Source organism: Ruditapes philippinarum, unplaced genomic scaffold (genome assembly GCF_026571515.1).
Source record: "Ruditapes philippinarum isolate M1 unplaced genomic scaffold, ASM2657151v2 ctg9110_1_1_1_1, whole genome shotgun sequence".
NCBI lineage: Eukaryota > Metazoa > Mollusca > Bivalvia > Venerida > Veneridae > Ruditapes > Ruditapes philippinarum.
In genome coordinates, this window is record NW_026863837.1 from 1 (window position 1) to 27,906 (window position 27,906).

A 27,906-nucleotide genomic window follows, 5' to 3' on the forward strand; every position below is an offset into this window, starting at 1 on the left:
GACACCCATTAGAAGATATTTCATGCTTAACATCTAAGGTCTAGCTGGTCAAGTTTTTTTCTTTACACATATAGTTAAAAACAATGACACACCTGGGGCAGGGCCAGTTTGACCCAAGGGCTTTTATTTGAACAATCTTTGTAGACACTTACTAGAAAATGTTTCATGCTTAATATCTAAACTCTAGCTATTTGAGTTTTTTTTCAAAGAAGACTTTTAAGTTTTTGCTATACACATACAAGGAAAATCAATGTCAGCCGGGCGGGGCCAATTTTGACCCCAGGGGCTTTTATTTTTGAACAAAATTTGTAGACACTCACTAGAAGATGCTTCGTGCTTAATATCTTACTCTAGCTATTTGAGTTTTTTTTCAAAGAAGATTTTTTAAAGTTTTTGTATAACACATATAAGGAAAAGGAATGACCCCGGGGCTGGCCAATTTTGACCCCAGGGCTTTTATTTGAACAAACTGTGTAGACACTCACTAGAAGATGTTTCATGCTTAGTATCTAAACTCAAGCTATTTGTTTTTTTTCAAAGAAGATTTTTTAGTTTTTGCTATACACATATAAGGAAAATCAATGACCCCGGGGGGGGGTGGGGGGGGGGGGGGGGGGGGGGGCAATTTTGACCCCAGGGCTCTTATTTGAACATACTTGGTAGACATCCATTAGAACATGTTACATGCTAAATATCTTAGCTCTAGCTCTTTGGGTTCTTTAAAAGAAATTTTTTTAAGTTTTTACTATATGCATATAGGGAAAATCAATGACCCCCTGGGGCGGGGCCAATTTTGACCCCAGGCTTTTATTTGAACAAACTTGGTAGACATCCATTAGACATGTTTCATGCCAAATATCTAAGCTCTAGCTCTGTGGGTTTTTTAGAAGAAGATTTTTTTAAGTTTTACTATATGCATATAGGGAAATCAATGACCCCCTGGGGCGGGGCCAATTTTGACCCCAGGGCTTTTATTTGAACAACTTGGTAGACACTCACTAGAAGATGTTTCATGCCAAATATCTAAGCTCTAGCTCTTTGGTTTTTTAGAAAGAAGATGTTTAAAGTTTTTTCTTTTGGTTGCCATGGTAACCAGAGTTCTGCATGGAATGGAATTCTTTGAACAACTTTGTTAAGGCTTCACACAAGGAACATCCCTGTGAAGTTTCATTATAATCTGCCTTATGGTTTCAGAGGAGATGTAGTTTGAAAAGTGTGAACTGACAACGGACAACGTACGAAGAGTGATCCTAATAGCTCACCCTGAGCATATGCTCGGGTGAGCTTAAAATATTCAAGTTATTTCACATCCAATCCAACTGTAAAACTTAGTCTTAAATGCATATCCTTTACTGGCTTATTTTATGCAGAATTTTAAATAAAAGAAACAAAGCTTCAAGTATCCTGAATTTGCCTGACAGATGCCGGAATGAAGAAACTGCATTTTTCACACTTTATGCTATGTTCTGCCTAAACTATATTAATTTAATTATGATGTGAAAATACTGTTTTTCAATCTTCTATCAAAATAACTACGCAATGTATGGAAAAGCATTTTACAATATGAATCTTGATGTATTCAACCTTTAACTTCTACACGAACTTTATTACCTTTTTTAGGTTCAAGCACAAGACCTCCGGCGTATGCTGGTTTACGACGACCTTGACCTGCCTTAGATTTACTTGAATCTATTTCCTCATCTCCTTCCTCTACTTGCTGTACAAATATAAACATCTAATATTTTAACTTGAACCAAAATGTAGTCATAATAAACATGGCATTCACACCCTTTCTATACAAACTATAAATGTTCACTACAAATAGTTTTGTTTTTTGTTGTATATAATTTGACCTTTAAAGCTTAAATAAGGATCACAATTTTTTTCGAAAGCTCAAAATAAAGCTCTTGTGCGGAGATATGTTATATTCAGGGGCTAGGCTTCATAGAATGAAGATGTAATTTGCTTATGCTTAAATAGGCAGAACAAAACAGGCAAGAAAACTATGAAACTTTCACAGAAATTTATATTTAAATTTACATGACTACTGTCTACAAAGAATTATTCCACCAAATGCAGTTAGTCAAACATACATCTACACTCATATATAAGTTACATGACAAATGAACCAGATGTTAATCATAAAATTTATCTGATTCCCCAATCTTAACACATTTTCATCTAGTTTAATTTCATAAAAAAAACATCTAAATAGAATTGTACAATACTGACAAGTTTAGATATTTATTATTATAACATTAAAACCTTATCTTCATTGAAAATAACTATAACTTGAAATCAATTTTCTAATTATATTCAAATACCTGAATCAACATTATACTCACCACTACAGCTTTTTTCTTGTATTCTTTGTCGGACAAGGGGAATTTTCTCGGAGAAACAGCAAAAGAAGGATTTATTTCCTCTCCCTGCCTCCAAAAATTCCTACTCTATAAAATTTTTATAAAAAATATCTTAATTTTAGTTTTTATCAGAATTTAAATTTGGGGGATTGTCTCCCCCTCAATTTTAAAAAAGTGGGGGGCTTGAAAAAATGGGGACAAAATTTACCTTTTTAATATGACATACCGAAAAAAATTTCATTTAAAACTTTTCGGGGCATTTTTGAAAAGCTATCTTTCGCCCCAAAAACCCGGAAAATAGAAAAAAAAAAATATTGACAAATTTATTTAAAAAAACACCCGAGGTAAACTTAGGGGGGGCTGTTTAACATGCGATTGGGTTATTTTAGTAATAACCATAAAGGGGAAAACAAACATGGCTGACGCTTTTAAGATCCCGATGAAGAAAAACTGAATTAAATTGAAAATATTGTCAGATGCGCGACTTGGCGCGCACTGACTTCATTTAAATGCGCGATCTGCATAAAAAATGCGCAAATCGCTCAATCGCGCGGCCTAGATGCAACACTGTTAATTTCATGAAATGAAAAACAGAAGCCTGAAAGGTGTCTTTAATACAAGCATATACAAATATATACATATTTGTACAACAGAATTCCACACCTGCCACAGATATTTTTGGCTGATTTTCATGCCAATATAAAATTGATTCATATTTTTCTTGTTTTGGATAAAATTCTCAATCAAAGTAGGTGGGCCAGAGGTGGTCAATGTGGTAAAATGTGTGACCTTTTTTGTAATATATATTTCTATTTAAGTCTGTAGGACAGTACGCTTGATTATTCTCAGTGCTTGATAGTAAAACAATAGCCTGGATAAAGTTAAATTTTGTTAGTTAAAAAAAGGGTCACTTCTCTTGGGAATCATGTTAAAAGAGTTTTTGGCCATATTATATCGATATTTTGTTAATATTCAGCTGTATATCAATACAAAATTTTCCATCAATGACAGCCCTACTTATTCTTCACATCACTGTGTAATAATACAATTGACTGCTCAGTCTATTTTATAAGGAGATAGTGTGAAAAGTATAAGAGTTACATACCATGACATTTCCACATATTGATGTAATCTGTAAGGCAAGAGGTATGACGTTCAACTCGTACATTATCTTCAATATATGACTCGAGTCCACCAATGTCATCTCTATCAGCTTTAACAACATCTCTGAATTACTGCAAGAAAAATACACCATCATAATGTAAGACAATGAGCCGCTTCACGACAAAACCAACATAATGGGTTTGCGACCAGCATGGATCAGGATCCATGCTGTTCCCTATCAGTTTCTCTATTTGTAATAGAGTTTGTTAGCGAACAGCATGGATCCTGATCAGACTGCGCAGATGCCCAGGCTGGTCTGGATCCATGCTGGTCGCAAACCCATTATGTTGGTTTTGTCATGACACAGCTCAAATCTTCTTCCCCCAAAATTGGATAAAAAGTTGTTCTTTTTTATACAAAGTTATTACTCCTCTAACCTTACTTTCAGGTTATACTGATGTCGAAGACATGACAGTATATCCCTATTAACACTTTCACTGCATTCAAGATGAGTAAAATCTTTTCTCTATGAAGCTTTAATATTCATGATTAGTATATGAAAATGTCATCTGACTTTTTTTCATTATTTTTCTCCATTTTTTCTTTACATAATATTTAAAAGATTAAATATGTTGTAATTTTTAATTTCCTTTATTTTCTTCCATAAAAGAGATAGGATTTGTTTAGTATATGAAAGCATACTTACTTGAATTTGACTATTTCTTTTGCAATTTAAATAATTTCTATGGCAAAGGCAAATTAATTGTTAATGATAAAGCATCTAAAAGCTGAAGAATTATAAGGTATATAGTACTGGCCTACCTGTACATATTTCTGATGGTTTCAAAATCCAGATCAACGCGAGACTGTTTAATAATCTGTGAAGTTAGCTCAGTCAAGTCAAAACTCTTTAATCTCACAAGTTCCTTCGCTGAGATTTTAATATCACATACAATACGTCCACACGTCGCTGATTTGTCTACATATCCTCTACCAGCATGACTCTGTAAAAACAAGATTATCTGTTACAAAATTTCAAAGAGGCACACTGTTAGGGTCATAAAACTTATCTATAAGCTTTCCTGGTGCAGTGGTCTGCCTCACTGTTTAATGAAAATCAGCATTGTCTAATATTATTTCATTAAATTACTTGTGATAGTAAGTCAAACTGAACAATTTTTTCGCACTAACACAGTACATGTATAGGTCATATGGAGACTTTCAATGAACTCAAGTGCCCTTGTACATTATTTTAGGCACAAGCCTGCACCTGGGTAGAATAATCAATCTCACATGAGTTAACTGCATAGCTCCCTTGCATGTAAGAATTTCAAAGTCCCTCATGGTATTCATACCTTACACAGTGAGACACAAGTTATAAAACAAGGATTAAATTTCAAAGAAAGTGGGAAGAAATATGAGCTATTCATAGAAAAACTAGGATATCTAACATGCTGTTTTGGACCATCAGTAAAACTTCCATCCAATCTGAAGAAACTCTTTACTGTACTAGTCAATTTTATCGTTAATTTTTATGACAAAATCCATATTTGCAATGGACAGTTTCAAAATAAGTCAGTAAAAATCCATTAAAAAACTTATTCTTCAAAAATTAAACAATCTACTTACAGATAGTTTTGGCATCACAGTTCTTTTCAATCTTCCTATCTTTGACCAGTGTGGTATTTTGTTAGCATTTATTCTGTGTAATAATACATCCAGGTCATATCCAAATATATCATGACCCTGAAAAATATACTTACATCTGTTACAGGAGATGGTAAATAGCTCTTACCACAAATGTATGTACTTCACAAATACTGCTACAAATCTACAAGTAGCCCTTTGATAAAAGATTTATTTTTGATTGAGGTATAAGCATTTTGACAAAGTCTTCATACTGACTCCAGTTTATTAGCAGGGATTTTATATTTATCTGAACCTGAAAACAACCAAGTTGGCTAGTGGTCAACGGGGATATCTTAATCTACAGGCTAAAATTACAACTGATTTTAATAGCATTTCAACCGATGATATGGATTGCAAATCTATTAATAATGAAAAACCTGTTATTACTTATTAGTGGAAGCAAAACAAAGATAATTCTCAATATATTATTTCAGTCAAAAATATGCATTTTGGTAGAACCACTGTCCCAATGAAATACTTATATGCAACCTCTAGATTTCAATATTTGTATATTTAGAAAACTCTTGATAATGCCATTAAGAGACTAAGTTTATTAAAAAAAAATTATTCTGTCATATAAACACCATTTTTAACATATTTTTTTTCTTTTACAACACTTTACTTACCACTATAACATCAGCATCAATCTTGTGTATTTTAGCCAATAAGAACCCCAGTAGAGCCCTTTCTGTAGGTAATACTTCAACTTTCATCTTCTTACTCTAACAATGGAATATATATAATAAATAATCTGAATTCTGAGAGGTTGTTCAAATTAGACATAAACTGCCAATATCAGTGCCAGGCGAATAAAAAGTTCTTAGAGTTAACACTGGTAGCTGCTTAAATATTAATAGTTTCATTTCTCTTATATTCTAAAAAACTTCTTTAAAATCCATAGTTTTTATTAATTTGGTTTAGTTTGATTATCCTGTACGCCATTAGCCATTAGCTTATTAAAGCACTCACAAATCTGTTCCTGGAACCAAGCAGTACTAAGCCACTGAGTGTAGTTTCATGCTCATGAAAATAATGACTTAACCCTGACAAGAGTTTCAACCCCTTAAATTACTAATAAAATTTAATGTAATTTTATCATTTTATGTACCATTAAATTTTGTAAGAATAAAAAGGACTGAACAATTTACAAAGTTATGAAGTTGCAATCAAACAAATTCACAGTAACAAGACTTATCCAATCAAGAGATTTCAAAAAAGAATTATTCTAACTAAATATCAATTAGTGATGTAGTTAAATTAAGAAATATTTTGTGTATATCTCAGTCTTACACTTTCTATATTGAGAGGAGCATACCACATATGCTTGCAATACAGTAAGGTTATTTAAATCATGTAGATTACACATCAAAATCTCCTCCCCCCTCGGGTACTGGGTTTTATAATCACTATTTTCAACTAGATTAGTTCAGGAAAACTCAAGATCTTCTACATAAATATTTCAGACAGGAGTAGGCACCAGAGTCTAACCATAAACCTTTCCATATGCTAGCATATCTGCTCTTATCATGTCAGTTAACTTACTTCTCGTTGAACTTTGTCCTTGAAGTCCCAGGGAAATATGCAGTCATTTGGCTTACTGATAACTGAAACATAATTGAAAAATGAGCCGTGTCATGACAAAACCAACATAATGGGTTTGCGACCAGCATGGATCCAGACCAGCCTGCGCATCCGCGCAGTCTGGTCTGGATCCATGCTGTTCGCAAACGCACTATATTGGTTTTGTTGTGACACGGCTCAAATGTTTTCAGAGCGATGGTTAATTATCGTGTTATTCTAAACACTTTGATAAATTTATGTGCTGAAAATTTTATAAATTTGAGTGCACATTTGATTTTCATCTGGTCATAATCTTAAATTAACTTTCATTGAGTGTAAAATTTAATCATAGACAGAACTTATTTAAGGTAATAGCAAATAAGCGCACAAATAGGGCATGACAGGGGGACAGTAAAGGATATTAAATCATGTTAGATTATATGAATCATCCAATTATTTTTAAAAAAATGTCTAACTTCGAAACAAAATCCACTTATTATACATATTTATCAGTAATAGTTACCACAGAAATGTTGCTGGAAAGCTGGTTCTGGGGCAGGTTTATCCATATGGAAAGAATTGTGGATCAGACACGACACAGCTACAATCTGAGGAATAAAATAACACAATCATTACATCAGAGAACATTAAAGAGATCCACATTTTACTAATTCCTGCTGGAAAAAAAACCCAACTCTGTTAAGTCTTCAACAAGCCCAAATCTTTCGTGCCTAGTTTGTATCATTGCATTTCATTAGACAAACATGTTTATACAATCTAAATCAATAGTTGCTGCAAATTTATGAAAATAATTTGTTAAGAAATCAAAGAAAGCAATTTACAATGTTTAGTAATATATATTCATCATGAAAGATTTAGACAGAATTTATGGTTGTGAATATATGATTAGCAATATATATAACTTACAACAATTTATACTTCATCAAACAACTAACAAAATTTTTGGTACCATAAGCAATGGAACACTTTAAATCTAGAAAATAGACAATATCCCCTAAGTTGGAGAAAATATAGATATTTTAGCAAGATAAATCAGGTATACTGCTTGTTGGGACATACAACTGTTTATGTTTAATTTACCTCATTTTGATGGGTTTTATTGTTGGGTAGAGTTCTCATATTCATCGTCATAATTGTAAGAGGTGGTGGGGTAAGATTTTGATCTGTGCATACAGTAACCCCATCTGGTCCTGTCACAAAAACCTGAAAAATATAGAACTACAAATGACAACCTGTATATTGTTAGGAAAAAATAGTTCACTGACTCAAATTACTGAAATGAAAGTTACCTAGTGAGTGTTTCTGGGATTTGTAACTTTAATAAACTTTGTTTTTACAAATAAAATATGTCAAATAAGGTAAACATCAAAATTTTATATTTTGATGCACTGGTAATTGATGACAGAAATAAGAAATATTGTCATCAAGGAAATAATAGGAGACTTTATATGCTAAAGAATAGCCTATAGAAAGTCAATTTTTAAATCGTGATTTAAAGAGTATTTTCTTTGCAACAGAAAGTAAAAGAGCATTCATAAGAATTACTTACCTCCAACTTACACCAACTAACAGGAGGGTTCGTTATTTCTGGAAATAAAGTACAATACAATCTATAAAATACTCAACTAAATGTTACTTTATTCATTATTAAATGTTATTGACAACCTAAGCTTTCTATGAAAAAGTTAACATATAAAATGTATGCCAACAAAGTTAAATATAGCTTTTAAGGTTCCCTCCAAATGAGTCAAAATACTTCAAGAAAATCAAACACAAGAAAAATGTACTAAGATTTTAAGAAAAGTAAAATGATTTAGGATACAAGTAATAATTTACAAGTTATGTGTGATTAATGACCAATTTTGTATTGCTCATATCCATATTTCTACTGCCTGAATAATGCAGTAAGGGCTAATTTTGCATAGTTTTACCTCTTTTTGGTAATTAACATTGACTGTAAGCGCCATTTTCATTGAGTAAATTACTTCCTTTTTTTCACTTCACAATATTTTACTTTCACATACATTTTTCAAAATTTTCAATTAAGTTAGCATGAATATGGAGGTTTGCTGCTTTAAGATTACATTAATAATTTGTTTTATCTTCATAATTTATTTTTTAGTATAATTTAGCAATTATTTATAAAGAGGTTACTTACGTGGACATTTGATATCTAACCAACCAGGACCTTTCATCTTCCTATCTATTAACAATCTTTCCAAGCTGTAAAGACAAGCATACTCTATGTCAGCAACACAAACAATGAGACAGTTTGTTTGTTTCATTTTACGCCTTTTTCCAACAGTATTTCAGTCATATAGGTGGGTAGTTTCCTAACCATCGCTCCTGGAGAGTTACACCAGTACTAGACTACCTTCCTCCGTGCTAAATTACCAAAGCATCTCCCGGGGATCGAACCCACCCCAGAGAGGTAACTGGATTAGAAGTCATCGACTCTAACCCCTCTACCACGGAGGCCGTACAACATTTAGACAGGTTCTTAGTTTAAACACAATTGATATAAGTTATAATAATATAAACATAATAATACAAACATAATATAAGTCATACGTTGACTCTCAGCTTTACTGGCGGAGAAAAACCTCAGGTGACCTTCTGTTTATTATTTCAGGCACAGATGGGCACCTCGAAAGTACCACCAAAGTTCCAAAAGCAAACTGGATAGCTTCCTCACATGAAAGAATCCGAAGTCCCTGTCGGGATTGGAAACACACAATGGTAAGGGGCAAGTGGTTTGAAGTTAACGACCTTAAGCACTTGGACACTTCCTCACATTAAAGAATCCAAAAGTCAATGTCAGGATTGGAAACCCACAGTGAAGAGGGGCCAGTGGTTTGAAGTCAAAGACCTTGATCACTCGGATGCCGACGCCCCATTATTTAAGCATGTGAAGAATTCCCGTAGTTCATAAATATCTTTCTTAAGTCTACTTTCTCTACTTCATGGGACTAACCAGTTCTGGTGAAGTATGATGAACCATGGTTTGAACACATGACCCCTGGACTGAGTGGCATCCACTTTAAGCAGTTGGCTTAAAACTTCAAATCTACAGTTGAAGTTGTTGATCACGATTCAATTAAATTGTGTGCAGTTCCATCATACCTCTGCAGAATAATTTTTGTACAAGTTATTATGATAAAACATACATTGTAGGGTCTATTGAAGAACATTATGATTCAATGAGGCTTATGACCCTTAAAACCTTGCTCAAGTTAGGCAGTCATATATCATTTATCTATGTAAAAACTGGATCTTTAATTCAAACAAAATGATATCTATCACAGTAATTACCTAGAAGTATTGGTCCCAAAAACATGACTGAATGTCTCTCCTTTAAGATCCATTGGTAACACTGGCCCATCTGCCTGAAAAAAAAAACCCACAGGAATCATTAAAGACCAATCATGCCCCAGAAATGCTTTTTTATATTTCTCAAAAGTTTTTTTATTTGGTATCTTGCTAGGTTCCAAAAAAGTCACTCAATGGCCAATTAACTAATCATACTTTGCTTCTGTTGCTATCTGTGAATAAGTATAGTTATAGTGATTTAATACTATGTATGGAAGTCAAAATAAGACTTTGTTTACATTTTGCTACTGTTATGACCAATAATTTTACATGCAGGGCTAGTTACTTCAGGTGATAAGTACCTATCATGCTCTAAATTCATTACCAAAACATAATAAAACAATAAAACTCATCTCTGCTCTTACTAAATATAGAAAAAACAAGATATGTTTGTAAAACATGTATGCCCCCTATCAGCAGCCAATTAGTTATGTGAAAAGGTTATTATGCATGACTTCTGACCCAGTGATCAAACAATTAATAAGGGTTATCAAGTATCTACTGGTCATGACCTTAACCTTTGACCCCTTGACCCAAAACTCAATAGGGGTCATCTGCTGGTCACGACCAATCATCATACAAAGTTTGAAGTTCCTAGGCCTAAGCGTTTTTAGTTAATTGATCGGAAACCGTTTTAACATACAAGGTCAATGTGACCTTGACCTTTGACCCCTTGACCCCAAAATCAATAGGTCATCTGCTGGTCATGACCAATCACCATACCATGTTTGAAGTTCCTAGGCCAAAGGGTTCTTAAGTTATTGATTTGAAAGCATTATTACCTACAAGGTCAATGTGACCTTGCCCTTTGACCCCTTAACCCCAATATCAATAGGGGTCATCTACTGGTCATGACCAATCATCATACCAAGTTTGAAGTTCCTAGGCCTTAGGGTTCTTTAGTTATTGATTGGAAACCGTTTTTACCTAAGAGGTTAATGTGACCTTGACCTTTGACCCCTTGACCCTAAAATCAATAGGGGTCATCTACTGATCATGACCAATCACCATATCAAGTTTGAAGTCCCTAGGCCTAAGGGTATTTTTGTTATTGATCGGAAACCGTTTTTACCTACAAAGTCAATGTGACCTTGACCTTTGACCCCTTAACCCCAAAATCAATAGGGGTCATCTGCTGGTCATGACCAATCACCATACCAAGTTTGAAGTTCCTAGGCCTAAGGGTTCTTTCGTTATTGATCGGAAATCGTTTTTACCTACAAGGTCAATGTGACCTTGACCTTTGACCCCTTAACCCCAAAAATCAATAGGGGTCATCTGCTGGTCATGACCAGTCACCATACCAAGTTTGAAGTTCCTAGGCCTAAGGGTTCTTTTGTTAATGATCAGAAACCGTTTTTACCCAAGAGGTCAATGTGACCTTGACCTTTGACCCCTTGACCCCAAAATCAATAGGGGTCATCTACTGATCATGACCAATCACCCTACCAAGTTTGAAGTTCCTAGGCCTTAAAGTTCTTTAGTTATTGATCAGAAACCGTTATTGCTTACAAGGTCAATGTGACCTTGACCTTTGACTCCTTGACCCAAAAATCATTAGGGGTCATCTACTGATCATGACCAATCACCATACCAAGTTTGAAGTTCCTAGGCCTTAAAGTTCTTTAGTTATTGATTGGAAACCGTTTTTGCTTACAAGGTCAATGTGACCTTGACCTTTGACCCCTTGACCCCAATATCAATAGGGATCATCTACTGATCATGACCAATCACCATACCAAGTTTGAAGTTCCTAGGCCTTAAGGTTCTTTAGTTATTGATCGGAAACCGTTTTTGCTTACAAGGTCAATGTGACCTTGACCTTTGACCCTTTGACCCCAAAATCAATAGGGGTCATCTACTGGTCATGACCAATCACCATACCAAGTTTGAAGTTCCTAGGCCTTAACGTTCTTTAGTTATTGATCGGAAACCGTTTTTGCTTACAAGGTCAATGTGACCTTGACCTTTGACCCCTTGACCCCAAAATCAATAGGGGTCATCTACTGGTCATGACCAATCACCATACCAAGTTTGAAGTTCCTAGGCCTGAGGGTTCTTTAGTTATCACTCGGAAACCATTTGGTCTACGGACCGACAAGTGCAAAGCAATATACCCCCTTTTCTTCGAAATGGGGGCATAATTATTTGTTTCCGAGGCACAGAATGCCTTCAAACAATTCCAATGATGTTTAATATAACAAGGTATACTTTGAAAATACAGTCATTTTCATCTATAGAAATATAGAAATTTTGATCGGTTTGTCCATATTTTACACATGTTACTGCTTATTTGAGCAGTCAAAAATATGACATTATATACATTCTTCAATTCCGCCTGAAAAACAACTTCAGTTTTCAGATTTTTTTTACATAAGATTTACATAAAGGGAAAATTACACAAATGTGCTTTTATGGTTTTGTTTGTTTCATTTTACGCCTTTTCCCAACAGTATTTCAGTCATATAGGCGGGTAGTTTCATAGCCATCGTTCCTGGAGAGTTACACCATTACTAGACAACCTTCCTCCGCGCTAAACTACCAAACATCTCCCATAGATCGAACTCACGCCAGAGAGGTAACTGGATTAGAAGAGATTGACTCTAACCCCTCGACCACGGAGAGGCGGTAAACTGTATCATCCTTAATGAATACATGAAGTTTTATTCACAGTTGTCATGAGGACTCAAGACACAATTCTGGGAAAACAACTTTACATGATCAACACAAGTGCTACAAGTTGATCAGAAAATCACAATTGAGCAGTACTGCAGTTACTTTTTTTCTCCAATTTCAAAACAAGATTGCATTTGAGAAAAATGCTATGCCACCGCAATAATACAACACTAAATAGTAGTGTAGGAACAGATTTTTTTGTTTCTAAACAATTGAAGATTGTCATAATGCATATCTAATTCTTATTATCAGATTAGTGGTTAAATCTATTGTTAACTCAATAAAAGATCAGAGTAGGAATATATCAATGCACTTGAGTCTAGTGAAATTGGTGGTGAAGGTCATATTTCACACAGCCTAAAATTTCATGACTGCTTCAAAGGACAACATGTAATTCACTTTGTCAAAATTTAGGTCAGCTGATATCAAAGTTCACTTTTAATTTTGACACTAGAGGCAAAATTTGAACAACTTTGGTAGAGTACCTATAGATGATATCATTTAACAAATATTAAAGCTCTAAGCCTTGTACCTTCAGACAATAAGATTTTTTTAAATTTTTACTATATGTATATATTGAAAATCAATGACCCCGGGGCGGGGGCAATTTTGACCCCAGGGCTATTATTTGAACATTCTTGCTAGAGGTTCACTTCACAATGTTTCATGCAAAGTATCTAACCTCTAGCACTTGTCAATTGCTAGAAGAAATTTTTTTAGAGGTTTTACTATAAGTTTTTACTATGTAAATATGAGGAAAATCAATGACCCCAGGGGCCGGGCCGATTTTGACCCCAGGGCTATAATTTGAACAATCTGGGTAGAGGTCTATAAGACAATGCCTTATGCAAAATATCTAAGCTCTAGGCCTTTTGGGTCTTTACAAGAAGGTATTTTAAATTTTTACTATATGTACATATAGTGAAAATCCATGACCCCCGGGGCAGGGCTGATTTTGACCCCAGGGCTATAATTTGAACAATATTGGTAGAGGTCTACCAGACAATGCCTTATGCAAAATATCTAAGCTCTAGGCCTATGGGTCTTTACAAAAAGGTATTTTAAGTTTTTACTATATGTACATATAGTGAAAATCAATGACCCCCGGGGCGGGGCCGATTTTGACCCCAGGGCTATAATTTGAACAATCTTGGTAGAGGTCTACCAGACAATGCCTTATGCAAAATATCTAAGCTCTAGGCCTTTTGGGTCTTTACAAGAAGATTTTTTAAATTTATTCTTATAATTCCTTTTGGTTGCCATGGCAACCAGATTTCTGCATGGAATTAAATTCTTTGAACAACTTTGGAAGCCCTTCACCCAAGGATCAATCCTGCCAAGTTTGGTTGCAATTGGACTTGTGGTTTTTCACAAGAAGATTTTTTAAGTTCACTATATAATCTATATAACACACACACACACAAACAAACACACACACACACAGGTGAATCGCTATATGCCACCGCATCGCAGATGCTGCGGTGGCATAAAAAACCCTGTGGTTTTCTGATGGGGGAAAATATAGCATGATGAATCAGAAAAGGGGAAAATCAAATTCCAACAACTGAGAATGGAATTTACCCACACATTTTATAAAAGTTTCAATTTCAATTCAATTTAAAATGCATAGTATATAGGGACAGCTTTCTGTCTTCTAGCTAATATGATAAGTCAGATGCTGTTAAGTCATGGTTCTGGTGAAGAAGTGCACAGGGCATTTCAATGGAAAATATTAGCTCTTTAATGGGAAAATATACCTATTTTGAGCTAGGGGAAACAGCCTTTATTCAGCTGCAAAATATAGGGAAAAAAATCACTGGACTACTACATATAAATAAGCCTAATAAACTATAGATTGTTACCTCATATCTGATTTCTAGATATTCCGACTCTGCTGGTACATCTGTTATTTCGAATGCATAATTCTTCGAGGTTGGCTGTAACAAAATATTTACATTATAATATTACTAATTTATAAATGAAGAAAGAACTAAGACTTTCATGTTAGAACCACTACTGTTACAAATGACTTAATATTCCTGACAAAAGATTTGGAAAAAACATTGACAGGGGCAAGTTTTGACACACATTGCTAAGTAGTCAGAAGGGATTGTAAAGTGTGTCTATAACCTTGTAGCTTCCTACACAATCACACTAAAATAAATTCTGTATAAACTAAAAGATTTGTTTCAGACAGGTTCCTTCATGTGTAGATAACCATTCTAATTTATTCAAAAAATGCTACAAAGACCATAATTACACATTAAAGATTCAACAATTCATGTGTATTTACCTTTGATTTAAATTTCCCAATTTTATATCTGTTGACAATTTTTTCACTGAATTCTGTGTATACATCCACCATTCCCACCTCAAAACCTGTATCTGTGTTTGTTTTCATACACATCCTCTGTAATATACAATCAATGATTATCCTGTAATATTTCACAAAACTTTTAAAACTGAAATCTTTTGAATGCAGTGTTTTAAAATTCATAGAAAGTCATGTTCATTAGTATTTATGTCAATTTAGCATGAAATGGGTTAAAACTGGCAGAACAAATGAAAGCTATAAACATGTATGAATCACAAAGCCTTGACTTATCATATGCACCTCCAATGGATACATGTTTTTGTATTATAGCATAACCCTCAACCTAAGGAAACTTCTGGCAATGATGCAAAACGTCATTTCAAAATGGTCATTACTTTCCTCAACTCTCAGCATGCTAGAAGCAACTTGATTTTACCCATGCAGGGTTTCAGTTTTATGTGAGGTAACAGCTAAGCCAACAAAAATAAATGAATTGGCCAAAGGTCAAGAGAGATATTTTCATCTACTTGCTGAAAATACAACAGATTTTAACAGCATTTCAACTGATGATTATGAACACCCTGTAATTGCTATGATACCAGTGCAGACCATGATAGACTGGCACTTCAATGCAGTCTGATGGCCTGCACTGTTTGCAATTCAAATTCAGACAATTAAAATTAGGAAAATTTCCCTAAAAATGATAATGGATTTGTCCAAATTGAAAGATGGACAAATCAATTTAAGATATTTAGCATGGTAAGGATAAAACATAAATAAATTAGTCCTCAACTTACTGTAGGTCTGGGCAATATGAAAAGTCGTTTCTCAATGTTTTTAACTGTCACACAACAGCTTACATGAATTTTGGCCTCTTCTACCCAAACCTTTCCAAACAAATGTACAATTCCTGAAAATATTGAAAATGCAAACATTGTAACCATTTTACCAAAACAGGCTAGCATAAAAACATCAATGAAAATATATCAATTAAGACATAAGAAGACAACAACTTAAGCAGTACTTCAAGCTTCTGTAAGAACATTTAAATTGCAATTCTCTTCAACTAACTGTGAAAAACATGTCTGTATGTATTGCTGAAGAGTTGAAAATGTATAATTATTGACATAATCCTTGTCTAAATGTATCACAACCTAACTGTTTACTCCTCGAAGACGACTTACCTGTTTAGTTGGGTATTAAGTATAAACCAAATAATTTTAAGGTACATTTGGATTTAGTATAAATAATATTTGGACAATTTTCATTAAGTTTTAATCATACAGACACTTTAATGCCATATGTGCACTATTTAAGACACAAATGTAATCTGAGTCGAGCTCAAGACCTGTAACCTTACATAGTAAGATTCTTTACAATCAACCTGAACATTTTAAATTTAACTAACCTGGGTGTCTATACTGGTCCTCGTATGCATCGAGCCAATAGAATCGAAGCACCTGTTCCCCATTTTCCTTGGTAATCATAGGAATCTGTGAAGTATCAACTTGAATGTCAGTCTGACTGGCTGAACTGTTGTCCTGGAAACTATCCCATCCAGTTGTCACTGACTCAATAGACCTAATAATCAAATCATGATGGGTTTCAGTAAACAAAAAATTTCAGACTTTCTCCAAAATAGACTGTAAAAGTAGTAACATATCATATTACACTTTCTGAATACATTGCAGATACTGTTATGCCATATAAAATCCTTCATACTTTATTACAACAAAAAGACCCAAAGTTCCTGTACATCAATCATGACACTAACACGTGGCAACAATGGTTGAAAAGGAGGCATCTGTGACTGAGTCATTGACTTTGAACAATTTGCCTTTTACTGCTGTGGGTTTGAATCCCTCTGGAAATTGGATTCTTTTTTCATGTGAGGAAGATATCTAGCTACATGTAGCTTTTGTAATATTTATAGTTCTACTCAGGTGCCTGCTTGTTCCAGAAATAATGCATGGAAATCTTCCTCAACTAGTAATCTGATGACATAAGCAGTGACGACTTAAAAGCCAACAAAACAAACCATGGCCCAACAACAAACCTTTCTTGAGTCATTACTTCTACACATTAAAGATTTCTACCTACAACATTGAATGCAACAAAATGATTTTAAACCAGCGTCAAAAACTACATTTTTTCTTTTTCTTTCAATGAAATTTAACAATAGATAATTACATCTTTTCAGCTTTCACTTTGATATTGGTCATTGGCTCCTGTTTAATTCCTGGTTCCTGCTTTATGAGTCCTGGTTCCTGCTTGATAATGCCTGGTTCCAGCTTAACTTTGACTGGTTTAACATCTGACATCTCTTCTTCATTAAAGTCATCATCCTGAAACTCCATCCCACTCAAATCTTGAAAAAGAAAAAGAAAAAAAAATTTACTGATTTTTTTTTTGAAATGCTTTTCCAATATTAAAAACATGATAAATAGCTTAACTTCTAGTTATTTTGTGTGCTGCAAGTTAAAAGATACTTACTATAGATTCATTTAATATAACATCCAATATCAAGCGAAAAAAATTATTATACTTTAATAATTATATGAGCCTCTGTGATTTTTTTTGTTGGGTCTACTGGTAAAAAGATAACTTAATATTTTCATTCATTCCACAAGTGATGTACAAATACCTTCAAAATTTTCCTCAATATTTTCTTTCTCATCTCCCACCACAGGACTTGGCTGACTATCGTACTCCTCAATCTGTGGTGATTCATCCATAGGCTCTTGCTTTATAACTGGCTTTGGTAGGCCCTGTTGACGTTGAAACATTAATGTGTTAAAGTGATACTTGGTACCTTACATAGCAAAGTACAATCTACAATATATCAGTATGTTTACATTGATAAAGTTTAGGCAGTATTATTGCAGTTACAGCTACTTTTGAAGAACCGTTATAATCTCTTATTCAAAGTAGTTCAAAACTGCCTTGCTGATAATCATGTTTCTTTTAAAGATGGAATAGGCTACTTTTAAACACAACTTTAACTAATACCGATTTGCTTTTTCTCTCAAATTAAAACCAAATCCCAATTTGAACTAAGCTCATAAAAAACAATTTTCCTAAATTAGAACGTAGTCAATAAAGCCTTTTCCCTCATGTAAGCATTACTCAGACAAATTCATGAATTAATTTTTTTTGTTTTCTAAAGAAAATACTTGAATAAAATGAAGTAAACAACATATACCTTTACTTTAAAAGTGTTGTCACCACTAGATGTTGGTTTTGGTCCCATTTTTACTGGTCTTGTACTAAATGGCATATGTGGGGATCTAAAATAAATTAATATTAGAATATAAGTATGTCACAAATTAGTACAACTTGCTAAACTAGAACTATCACTAAATGTGATTAATACCCCCACAAGTCTGCTTCGGAAATGAGGATGTTACTAGTAACAGAATACCTTGTAAAAGAATTGAAACATAGAGTTATGGTTGTGGGCAATTAAAGATAATTGTGGTTCATGTATGTTGCATTTCCTTTCAATGTGGTTGGCCATTGATGAAGTTTAATTGAATTACTCTGTAATAAGTCCAGAAAGACAAAGAAAAAGAACAAAGGGCAATAACTCTATAAATACTGAAGATAGAGTTATAGTTCTTGTGCACTGCAATTCCTCTTATTGTGCTTGACCATTGTATGAAGTTGTTTTGAATTCCAACCAGTAGTTTTAAGTCATGCTCCAGACCAGGAAAAGTATCAAAGGGCAGTAACTCTGTATTTTGTCAAAATGGAGTTATGGCTCTTGTGCACTGCACTTCCTTTGAATGTCCTTGACAACTGTATGAAGTTGTACTGAATTCCAAACAGTAGTTTTCAAGTTATGCTCTGGACAAGGAAAAGTAACAAAGGGCAATAACTCTGTAATTAGTCAAGATGGAGTTATGGTTCTTGTGCACTGCACTTCCCCTTATTGTGCTTGACCATTGTATGAAGTTGTTTTGAATTCCAACCAGTAGTTTTCAAGTCATGCTCTGAACAAGGAAAAGTAACAAAGGACAGTAACTCTGTAATTAGTCAAGATGGAGTTATGGTTCTTATGCACTGCACTTCCTCTCAATGTGCTTGACCATTGTATGAAGTTATAATGAATTCCAACAATAAGTCTTCAAGTTATGGTCCGGACAAAAGAAAGCAATGGAAAAGTAACAAAGGGCAATAACTCTGTAATAAGTCAAAATGGAGTTATGGTTCTTGTGCACTGCACTTCCTCTCAATGTGCTGGACCATTGTATGAAGTTATATTGAATTCCAACCATTAGTCTTCAAGTAATGCTCCGGACAAAAAAAAGAAGGCAATTGAAAAGCAACAAAGGGCAATAACTCTGTAATTACTTTAGATAGAGTTATGGTTCTTGTGCACTGCACATCCCCTTATTGTGTTTGACAATTGTATGAAGTTGTTTTGAATTCCAACCAGTAGTTTTCAAGTTATGCCACGGACAAGGAAAAGTAACAAAGGGCAATAACTCTGTAATTAGTCAAGATAGAGTTATGTTTCTTACGCACTGCACTTCCTCTCAATGTGCTTGAACCATTGTATGTAGTTATATTGAATTCCAACCATTAGTCCTTCAAGTTATGCTCCGGACAAGGAAAATGCAACGGACAAAAAAAAAAAGCAATGGAAAAGCAACAAAGGGCAATAACTCTGTAATTACTTTAGATAGAGTTATGGTTCTTGTGCACTGCACTTCCCCTTATTGTGTTTGACAATTGTATTAAGTTGTTTTGAATTCCAACCAGTAGTTTTCAAGTTATGCCCCTGACAAGGAAAAGTAACAAAGGGCAATAACTCTGTAATTAGTCAAGATAGAGTTATGGTTCTTGTGCACTGCACTTCCTCTCAATGTGCTTGACCATTGTATGTAGTTATATTGAATTCCAACCATTAGTTTTCAAGTTATGCTCCGGACAAGGAAAATGCAACAGACGTCTGGACCGACCGACCGACCACCGGGTGACTCCTATATACCCCCCCAAACTTCGTTTTTGGGGGTATAAAAATGTTATCCATGTAAACATTTTATTCTCATCTCTGTTGTATATTAAAGTAATGAAAAAAGCAATATATGCACAACAATTCTGTGATTTTCCCCTTTATGTAAAATGGGCCTATAGAAGGCCTCTTCCCAATGAAAATTTTCATTGAAATCATGCTGTTTTTCCAAAAAGATAAACTTACACCAGCTATTTCACTTCCAAAATTATCAACTTTAGCTATAGTTTTTTTTCCAAAACTCAAGAAGCTTAGGTCTTTTCCCACCTCCACTGGCAGCATGTGCAAATTAGAACTTATGACTGAAATTATGATTATCACTTGTCCTTCTGCACAGACAGTTCTCTGAATTCTTAATTTTGGTCTTAAAACAATATCAATCAACCCTTACACAACTAAATTTGCATAATGGACTTGACAAGTTTAAGATTTGGACCAGTTTATTGCAACATCAATATTTAATGGATTCAACATCCATATTCAATGCATTGCAACATCCATATTCAATGCATTTCAACATCCATATTCAATCAGACAATGGATTTCAAATATCTATAGAAGATTAAAACTGAGCAGCTAACACAGTTGTGCAGGCTGCCATGACTTATATCTGGTGACATTAGCACATCATAACTGCCAATAGCCTCAGATGTATTAAGTGTTTGATTATACCTTGCAGACTGTTGAACTAGTGGTCGTTTTGTAAGTTTTACAGGTTTAGGTATTGCTATTTCTGATGGTCCACTGTGCAGCTCATTCATCAAATCACCCAATAGTTCATCCCCTTTAAGACTGACATCTTTCTATAAAATGTACAGAATTTTAATACTTACAGAACATTGACAAAATAACACTGAAAACACAAATCACAAAATAAATATTTCATGTTCACTAATTAACAAATAACGCTGCAGTTTATAGATATTTCAGAAATAAGGGTAAATATACACTTTCTGGAAAGGGAATGGGTCCAAATTTCAGCCTCATCTTAGCCCTATCAATGTTCTGTTTTCCCACTGACATTCTCACAACTTAGTATCATTCAACTCTACAAATTTCAGCCAAAGATAAGTGAAGGCATTCTCAAAGACAAGGAAGATTTTTTCGTATTGATTGAACAAGGATTTTTATTGTCATTGTGAACCTGACCTTGCAACCTCAAAATCAAAGGGTTAATCTACTAGCCTTGGCCAATGTCCGACCAAGTGTCATATATCAATGCTTATTCCTTCTCAAATTACCCAAAAGATAAGTATTTCACACTTATCACTTTGACCTCTAACTCAAAATTAATAGGGGTCATCTACTGGCTATCACTAACCTTCCTCTTAGGTATTTTAACAACAGCTTGAAAGTAAAACAAGAGCCTGATTAATCATTACATGTAAAATTTTTATGACAGGCTGTATTTTTGTCAAAATCCAAATTAAAAGTAACAGGCCTTAGATAGTGACATATTATTCTCTAAAATAGGTGTGTGAAGTTTCAACCCATTCCCAAGAGTAGTTAGGTGGAGATACCAACTCTTGCACTCGAAAAACTTAACAAAAGTGCGACACTGTCACCTTGGTGAGTACAACAACTCTCCCTATTCTTCGAATAGTCGAGCTAAAAAAATGCCTGCAATTAAAGTTACCTCTGGCTTCCTCTTGCCTGTAGCTGCCTGTGCCATAAACATTGACTTAATATTTTGTTTTGGTTTTGATCCAGGTCTCATTATATTGGGATTCTTTTTCTTCTTGTCTTCCTTTTTCTCTATAAATTAAATACAAAATACATAATGTCACCATAAACACTAAGAATATCATCCTCCTATGAGGAAAAGTATGAAAATTTATTTATAGCCTCAGCCAATTTTACTGGTCAAATACTTTATGTCATATATATGGTTCACATTTGTCTTTTGAATGATAAATCCTTTATATCATAAATGATAAATCATTTTTCTCATGAATAATAAATCCTTTATCTCAGACATGTTATGAGTAGTTTTATATATAAGATTGTAAACAGGGAATTTTTTTCCAGGATTTTGGGAACATGACCCATAAACATGGAATTGGGAATTTCAGCAATGTTTTGTTAAAAAATGGGAAAAATGCACGACTGAAATTTTGATCAAATGGATGCAAACTTACTGTCTATGATGGTATCTTCAAAGATTTAAGCACTATTACAGTGAAGAAGCCTTTATTTGCAAAGATTTTAGAATTCGTATTCAATATTTTTATTTTTCAACTTTCAATTGGGATTTTTTTCCTGTGGATAAGGAAAATAATATACTATTTTCAGTTGGGAATCTGGCCCAATAATGGCTATAAAATAAGCCAAAAAAAATCCATGGTCAACTATGATAAACAAGCAAAACTAAGCACAATATTCTCTTTTTTTACTCACTATCTGGTTTAGCAAACTGGTCATCTGCCAGTTCCTCATCAAATATTTCCCTTCCATCCTCAACATAACCGCTCCCATCTACAAAACATAACTGAGTGGGATTAAAGAGTTACATGCATTATTTACCTTTGAAACTACTGAAGGTATTCAGTTGAAACTTGATAAATGTCATTAGAATCATATAAGGAGGTCCCTAGGAGCACCATACTAAATACCATATTCAAATATGTATATCAAATGAAGGTCTTTTTTCCTCTTTTAAGTTACCCTGACAGTTACAAAGAAGCATCTTAATTACTGGTAGCAAGTTTTTGGCATTACATTTATCATGTTGGTGGCAGCCACAAAAAATCCATCAGAAATACAATACACATGTTCATATACTATAGTTTCACTAAGTTTTTTTTCCATCATTCAAAAACTTGATTTGTTCTAATAACAATATATTCTTCGGGATTAATTGGCCTAAAGCATATGATAGGACTGCCAAAATGTATTTTATCTCACCATCATCAACTATCCAATCCTCTTCCTGACGTTGTCGGACAATTTTTGAATATTCCTCTTCGTCCACCATCTGATATACATCATCTTCTTCATCTTTCTATCAAACAATACAGATAATAATTATCCAGTAAATAAACATCATGTTCAACAAGCAACAATGATACTACTGTCTAAACATTTTAATTTTGCTGGTTTGAAATCACAAATTATTATTTTTAATATAGAAATGCTAAAATAGAGCTGGCAATAGCATAAAGAATGGCAAGATTGCGCTGGACAGGATGGTTTGTCTCTATGCCAATTTTAATATGAATAAGGCAAAGCCTCAAAGCGAGCTCTTTGACATAAATTATAGTACATTATAATTTAAACCCATTGGCGGCTATTACATGTTTTATGTTTTCAATACACACAGCTGCACACTTTCGGCCGCACTAAACACAACCACACACCTTATACCGCCATTTCATGTTTTATATGATATCTAAATTGAATCCACTCGCCAGAAAACATAGATGGGAACCATAATTGGACAGGGAACCAGATTATAGTTCAGGTATTGAATATGAAATAAGGCAAAGTCTATAATATTTTGTTCAGTTGTGTACTTCTTGCATGGCTTGCCATTATAGTCATACAAAAAACGACTTTATTCAGTAAATAAAAAAATACTTAAATCATATTTCAGGAAAAATTTATTAGTGCAATCAATTATCCATCTAACATACTGAAATACATGCCCTTGTTATACTTACATCATACTTGTTTTTTCCGCCTTTAGACTTTACTTCCTTTAGTCTTGCTAAGGCTGCTAGTTTACCACCCTTGTCTCTCTTTTCCCTTCTTGAACGGCCTTGTGCTAAGGATACTGAAAAGAGTGAAAAACACCACATTTTATTCTGTTCATAAAAATTATTAAGAATTTTGATCTTTTCTTTTCCCTGTCGAGGCATATTTGTACTGCTAACATTTTACATAGTTTATCCATGTTCCACAGAATATCTTGTTTTTATCAGCCTATTTCAGAGACCGTTTGACGAAACAGTAGAAAGATTATCTTTCATGAAATTTTAAAGTTCTTTATAATTTCAGTGATCATTAGCACAGTCGGCTAGAACCTTGCGTTGCAGAAGGCTTTATGGTTTTCATTAGTAAGTGATTCATTATGTTACTATATAGAAATTTTTAGTAAACAGGGAGGATGTGTAAGGGGTCGATACAGCTGTTATAACCAGGGCTGAAACATCTTCTCTAGTAGGTCAAAAGACAAAGACTGAAATGTCCAGGTGTAACATCCAAATACTGGTACCACAGGAACTTGGCAGTGTTAGGATAGTGAAAAAAGTAATTATAGGGGAAAAAAAATATACTGGCAGGACCAAAACACCATTTTTGGGGAAGAGGCCTCAGCTTTTTTCTTGGGGAAAATATGCATGATTTTGGCATACACATGTACTTTGGGAAAAGAGGTCTCAAATTTAACACAAACTTTTAACAAGTTCTTTAAAATAGAAAAGCAAAAGCACTGGGAAATACTTATAACAGGCTTCGCGAAACTGCTGAAACATTTGCCTGACATTCGGTCAGACAAACTTTCAATTCTTGTCTGACCGAAAGAACTTTTGTCTGACCGATTTTTTTCCCAAAATATATGTATATATCTAATACCTTTGTGTTTTTTTCAAGACATAGGAACTTTTAAAGATTTGCAACACAATTTTATTCTCTTAAATAAAACATCAGTTTATCCAGATTGATGGACTCTGTCTGGAAATTTAAACATTCACGATCAAAATCATCATCATCATCATATTATGATCTTTATAAAATTTATGACACAATGTACATTTCATCTTATTTTCTTCCTCGTTAATAACCAACGAGCGGCCATTTTTCCATTTACCAACAAATTTTCTCGGCAGGCGACTGGACTCGTATTTCTTTTGTTTCGCTTTTTTCCTTCATTAGATAATTTACGTCTTTTGCCTGGCGTAGCGCCAACGTAATAATTTAATAATGCAGTAACACCGACATTTTCTTCCGAGTACAAGATCATCGAAAGTTGTATCTAGAATTTGATTGGACACTTAAAATGAAATGGCGAATCAAAACTCGTTTTACATTTTTTTATTCAAGGGAGAAAACTCGGTCTTGATCGGTCTTGGATATATCCCGGTATTCGTACCGGACATAAGGTCCGGAACTCGGAAAAAAATATCGGACCGGCCTGATTTTTGTCGGACATGTCCGACGGTCAGGCAACTTTCGCGAAGCCTGTTATAACAGAATAAGGCAGTAAAAGACCTTAATTCAAAACCATCATTCAATTTTGTTCTAAATTCTATGGGAAATTTCAAAAGACTGGGGAAATTTGAGGACCAAACTGGGGTAAAAATAGACTAGTTTGGTTGGGGAAGCAGTCTATATTCGGCCTCTAAAAAGAAGGGTTTTTTTTGGCCCTGACTGGTTGAACATGCCAAATCAGGTGAATGTCATAAGGCCAGTAGGCAGTACAGGGATCAAAAATTCAAATTTCTACTTGCCCTGCATTTTTGCTTCGATTTTCAAGATAAACTTTGCCGATACAATAGTACCTCGCCAATGCAAAAGACCGCTAAAAAATTTTCATGATAAATTTCTTTACATAAATTTAAGGAACCATAGCCAGACACAAAGCATGCGTTTTAGGTTATATATAAATCACACACTTTACAGGGCATTGTCAGGCACATTCCAGTCACACCCATATCCAATTAACAGTGTGTTCAGAGCTTTATAAGTGCGCAAATTATACATAACCTAAAACGAAAGCTTTGTTTCCAGTTTTCCATTGTTAAATCATAAATGTTAACAAAATGATTTTGAGAATTCTAGCTTTCTATTACATCGGCAAATTTCCAGTCATCCTGCTGGATGAGCATTCAAGGTTTTTGTACTCGTCCTCCTTTTGTCTACTAGTAAATACAGCAGACAAGTGGAATTTTCAATCTCTGCAGGGTAAGTCAAAGTTGCAAAGTCATTTTTCATCATTGAATGTCATTGTTTGGAATTGCATAAACTTTTACACATAGAAAATCAAGTGGGTTTTTTGGAATTGCGTTTGGACAAGTAGAAAAGCCAATTGGGACTGGTTGCACAGTTGTGTCCAACCTAGCAAAAATACAATATTCATATTGGTTCTAGGACAAACAGTACTTTACTTTACTTTACTTTATCCAGCGTAGGGTCGCGAGATCAGAAATCTCTTATAACCCCCTCGAGGTCTGACACCCAATGATTATTATCCGGTATAACAGTATATAATTTGTTTTTCATAACCTTATCGAGTCTGTTTTTTAGCGAATTCAGCGTTGGTGAACATACTACAGAATCTGGTAATTTATTCCACTCTGGTATTACTCTTAATGAGAAAAAATGTTTTCTTAATTCCTTTTTACATGATTTTATTTTCAACTTCATGGAATTTCCTCTGATGTGATGATTATCAAGTTGTGCTTTTTCAAAAAATACATTATAATCTATATCTTCCTTCCCATTTAATAATTTCCATGCTTGTATGATATCACCTCTAAATCTTCTGTAAGCCAAAGTAGGAATTTCCAGAATTTTTAATCTTTCTACATACGATAAATTTCTAATACATTTAACCATTTTTGTTGCTCTTTTTTGAACTCTTTCGATTGCTTCAATATCTTTTTTAAATCTTGGACTCCAAATAATATTTCCATATTCAAGGTGTGGTCTTATAAGAGTTTTATAAAGTTTCCGAAATTGCTTGATATTAACATGTAAGAAGGTATTTCTGGCCAATCCAGTTATTTTATTTGCTTTATTGATACAATTACTTATGTGATGTCGAAATTTCAAATCCTTATCATATAATATACCTAAATCTCTTTCTTCCTCACTAGACCTCAATTGTTTAGTTGTAAAGTCACTTTTCATAAAATATTGATGTTCCGTGTTATTGTGTCCATAATGAATAACACAGCATTTGTCTACATTAAATTGCATTAACCACTTTTCACTCCATTGTATTAAACTATCATTGTCCTTTTGTATTTGGTTAAAGTCTTCATTTACATTTGCCAGGTTAAATAATTTGGTGTCATCCGCAAAGAGACGCAAGGTACTTTTAATTTGACTTTCAATGTCATTAATGAATAGAACAACCTACTGTAAAATAATGCCTGAAATAAACATGATAAAGTCCTGTTGTTGTGGCCTCGGCTCTAAGCGCGAATTTTTGTTTACTTTAGTTATTACTGGAGACAGAGACATGTTCCTGTATCATATCACATTAAATTTCTTTTGTTTTCTAATATGCTACATTATATATCGCTACCATACCAAATGTATCGTTTGTCGTATCATCGCTGTCATTGTTTTCTTTCTCAGGTGCAGGCGCCATTCTTAAAATTCGCGGGAAAAACAAGGGAGACGACACTTTACTGACTTGTGATTCAGGCTATCTTCACAGACACTGCTGACCTGTAGAAGGAAAAACCCGTGTAATTGAGAAGGTTATAAAAAAATAATAATAATGAGAAATTATTTTCGTTAGGTTTGAATTATTATTTAATTTTGCATGCTGGAAAAGTCTAAATAATATTATAGATTAATATAGAGTAATATTTATATCAATAGATAGGGGAAATGTTTAAAGAGAGATATACAATGTATATAACATACAAGGAAAATGTAATAAATTGTGTAAAACTTTAATAAACTTTAAAAACAGGTTTCAGAGGAAAATGATGTTATGTTGACATTCAAAAGATCACCCCCCCCCCCCAAATGATGGAAAGTGTAAAATCTTTTCTAAAACCATGATAAATACAATGAAATGTATTTCCATTATCCGCCACTGTCTTCATAACATCAAAAAG

At 34.0% G+C, this 27,906-nt stretch overlaps 1 protein-coding gene across 1 annotated transcript; it reads right to left on the minus strand.

Annotated features, from left to right (window-relative positions):
- Window positions 1-1,611: 1,611 nt before the first annotated feature.
- Window positions 1,612-27,502, minus strand: LOC132723450 (DNA polymerase alpha catalytic subunit-like; the record flags this gene model as incomplete). The annotated part of the gene is made up of 25 exons (XM_060708175.1): window positions 27,368-27,502; window positions 23,773-23,885; window positions 23,018-23,114; window positions 22,511-22,588; window positions 21,750-21,868; window positions 20,786-20,916; window positions 18,299-18,383; window positions 17,741-17,864; window positions 17,287-17,464; window positions 16,505-16,677; window positions 15,894-16,006; window positions 15,076-15,192; window positions 14,645-14,719; window positions 10,050-10,123; window positions 8,896-8,960; window positions 8,287-8,324; window positions 7,818-7,940; window positions 7,240-7,324; window positions 6,699-6,760; window positions 5,783-5,878; window positions 5,097-5,213; window positions 4,290-4,471; window positions 3,469-3,598; window positions 2,346-2,450; window positions 1,612-1,717 (listed from the first exon to the last, which is right to left on the minus strand). Coding segments are annotated over exons 1-25 (2,647 nt in total), but the record flags the coding sequence as incomplete, so codon positions are not given.
- Between the last annotated feature and the right edge of the window lie 404 nt (window positions 27,503-27,906).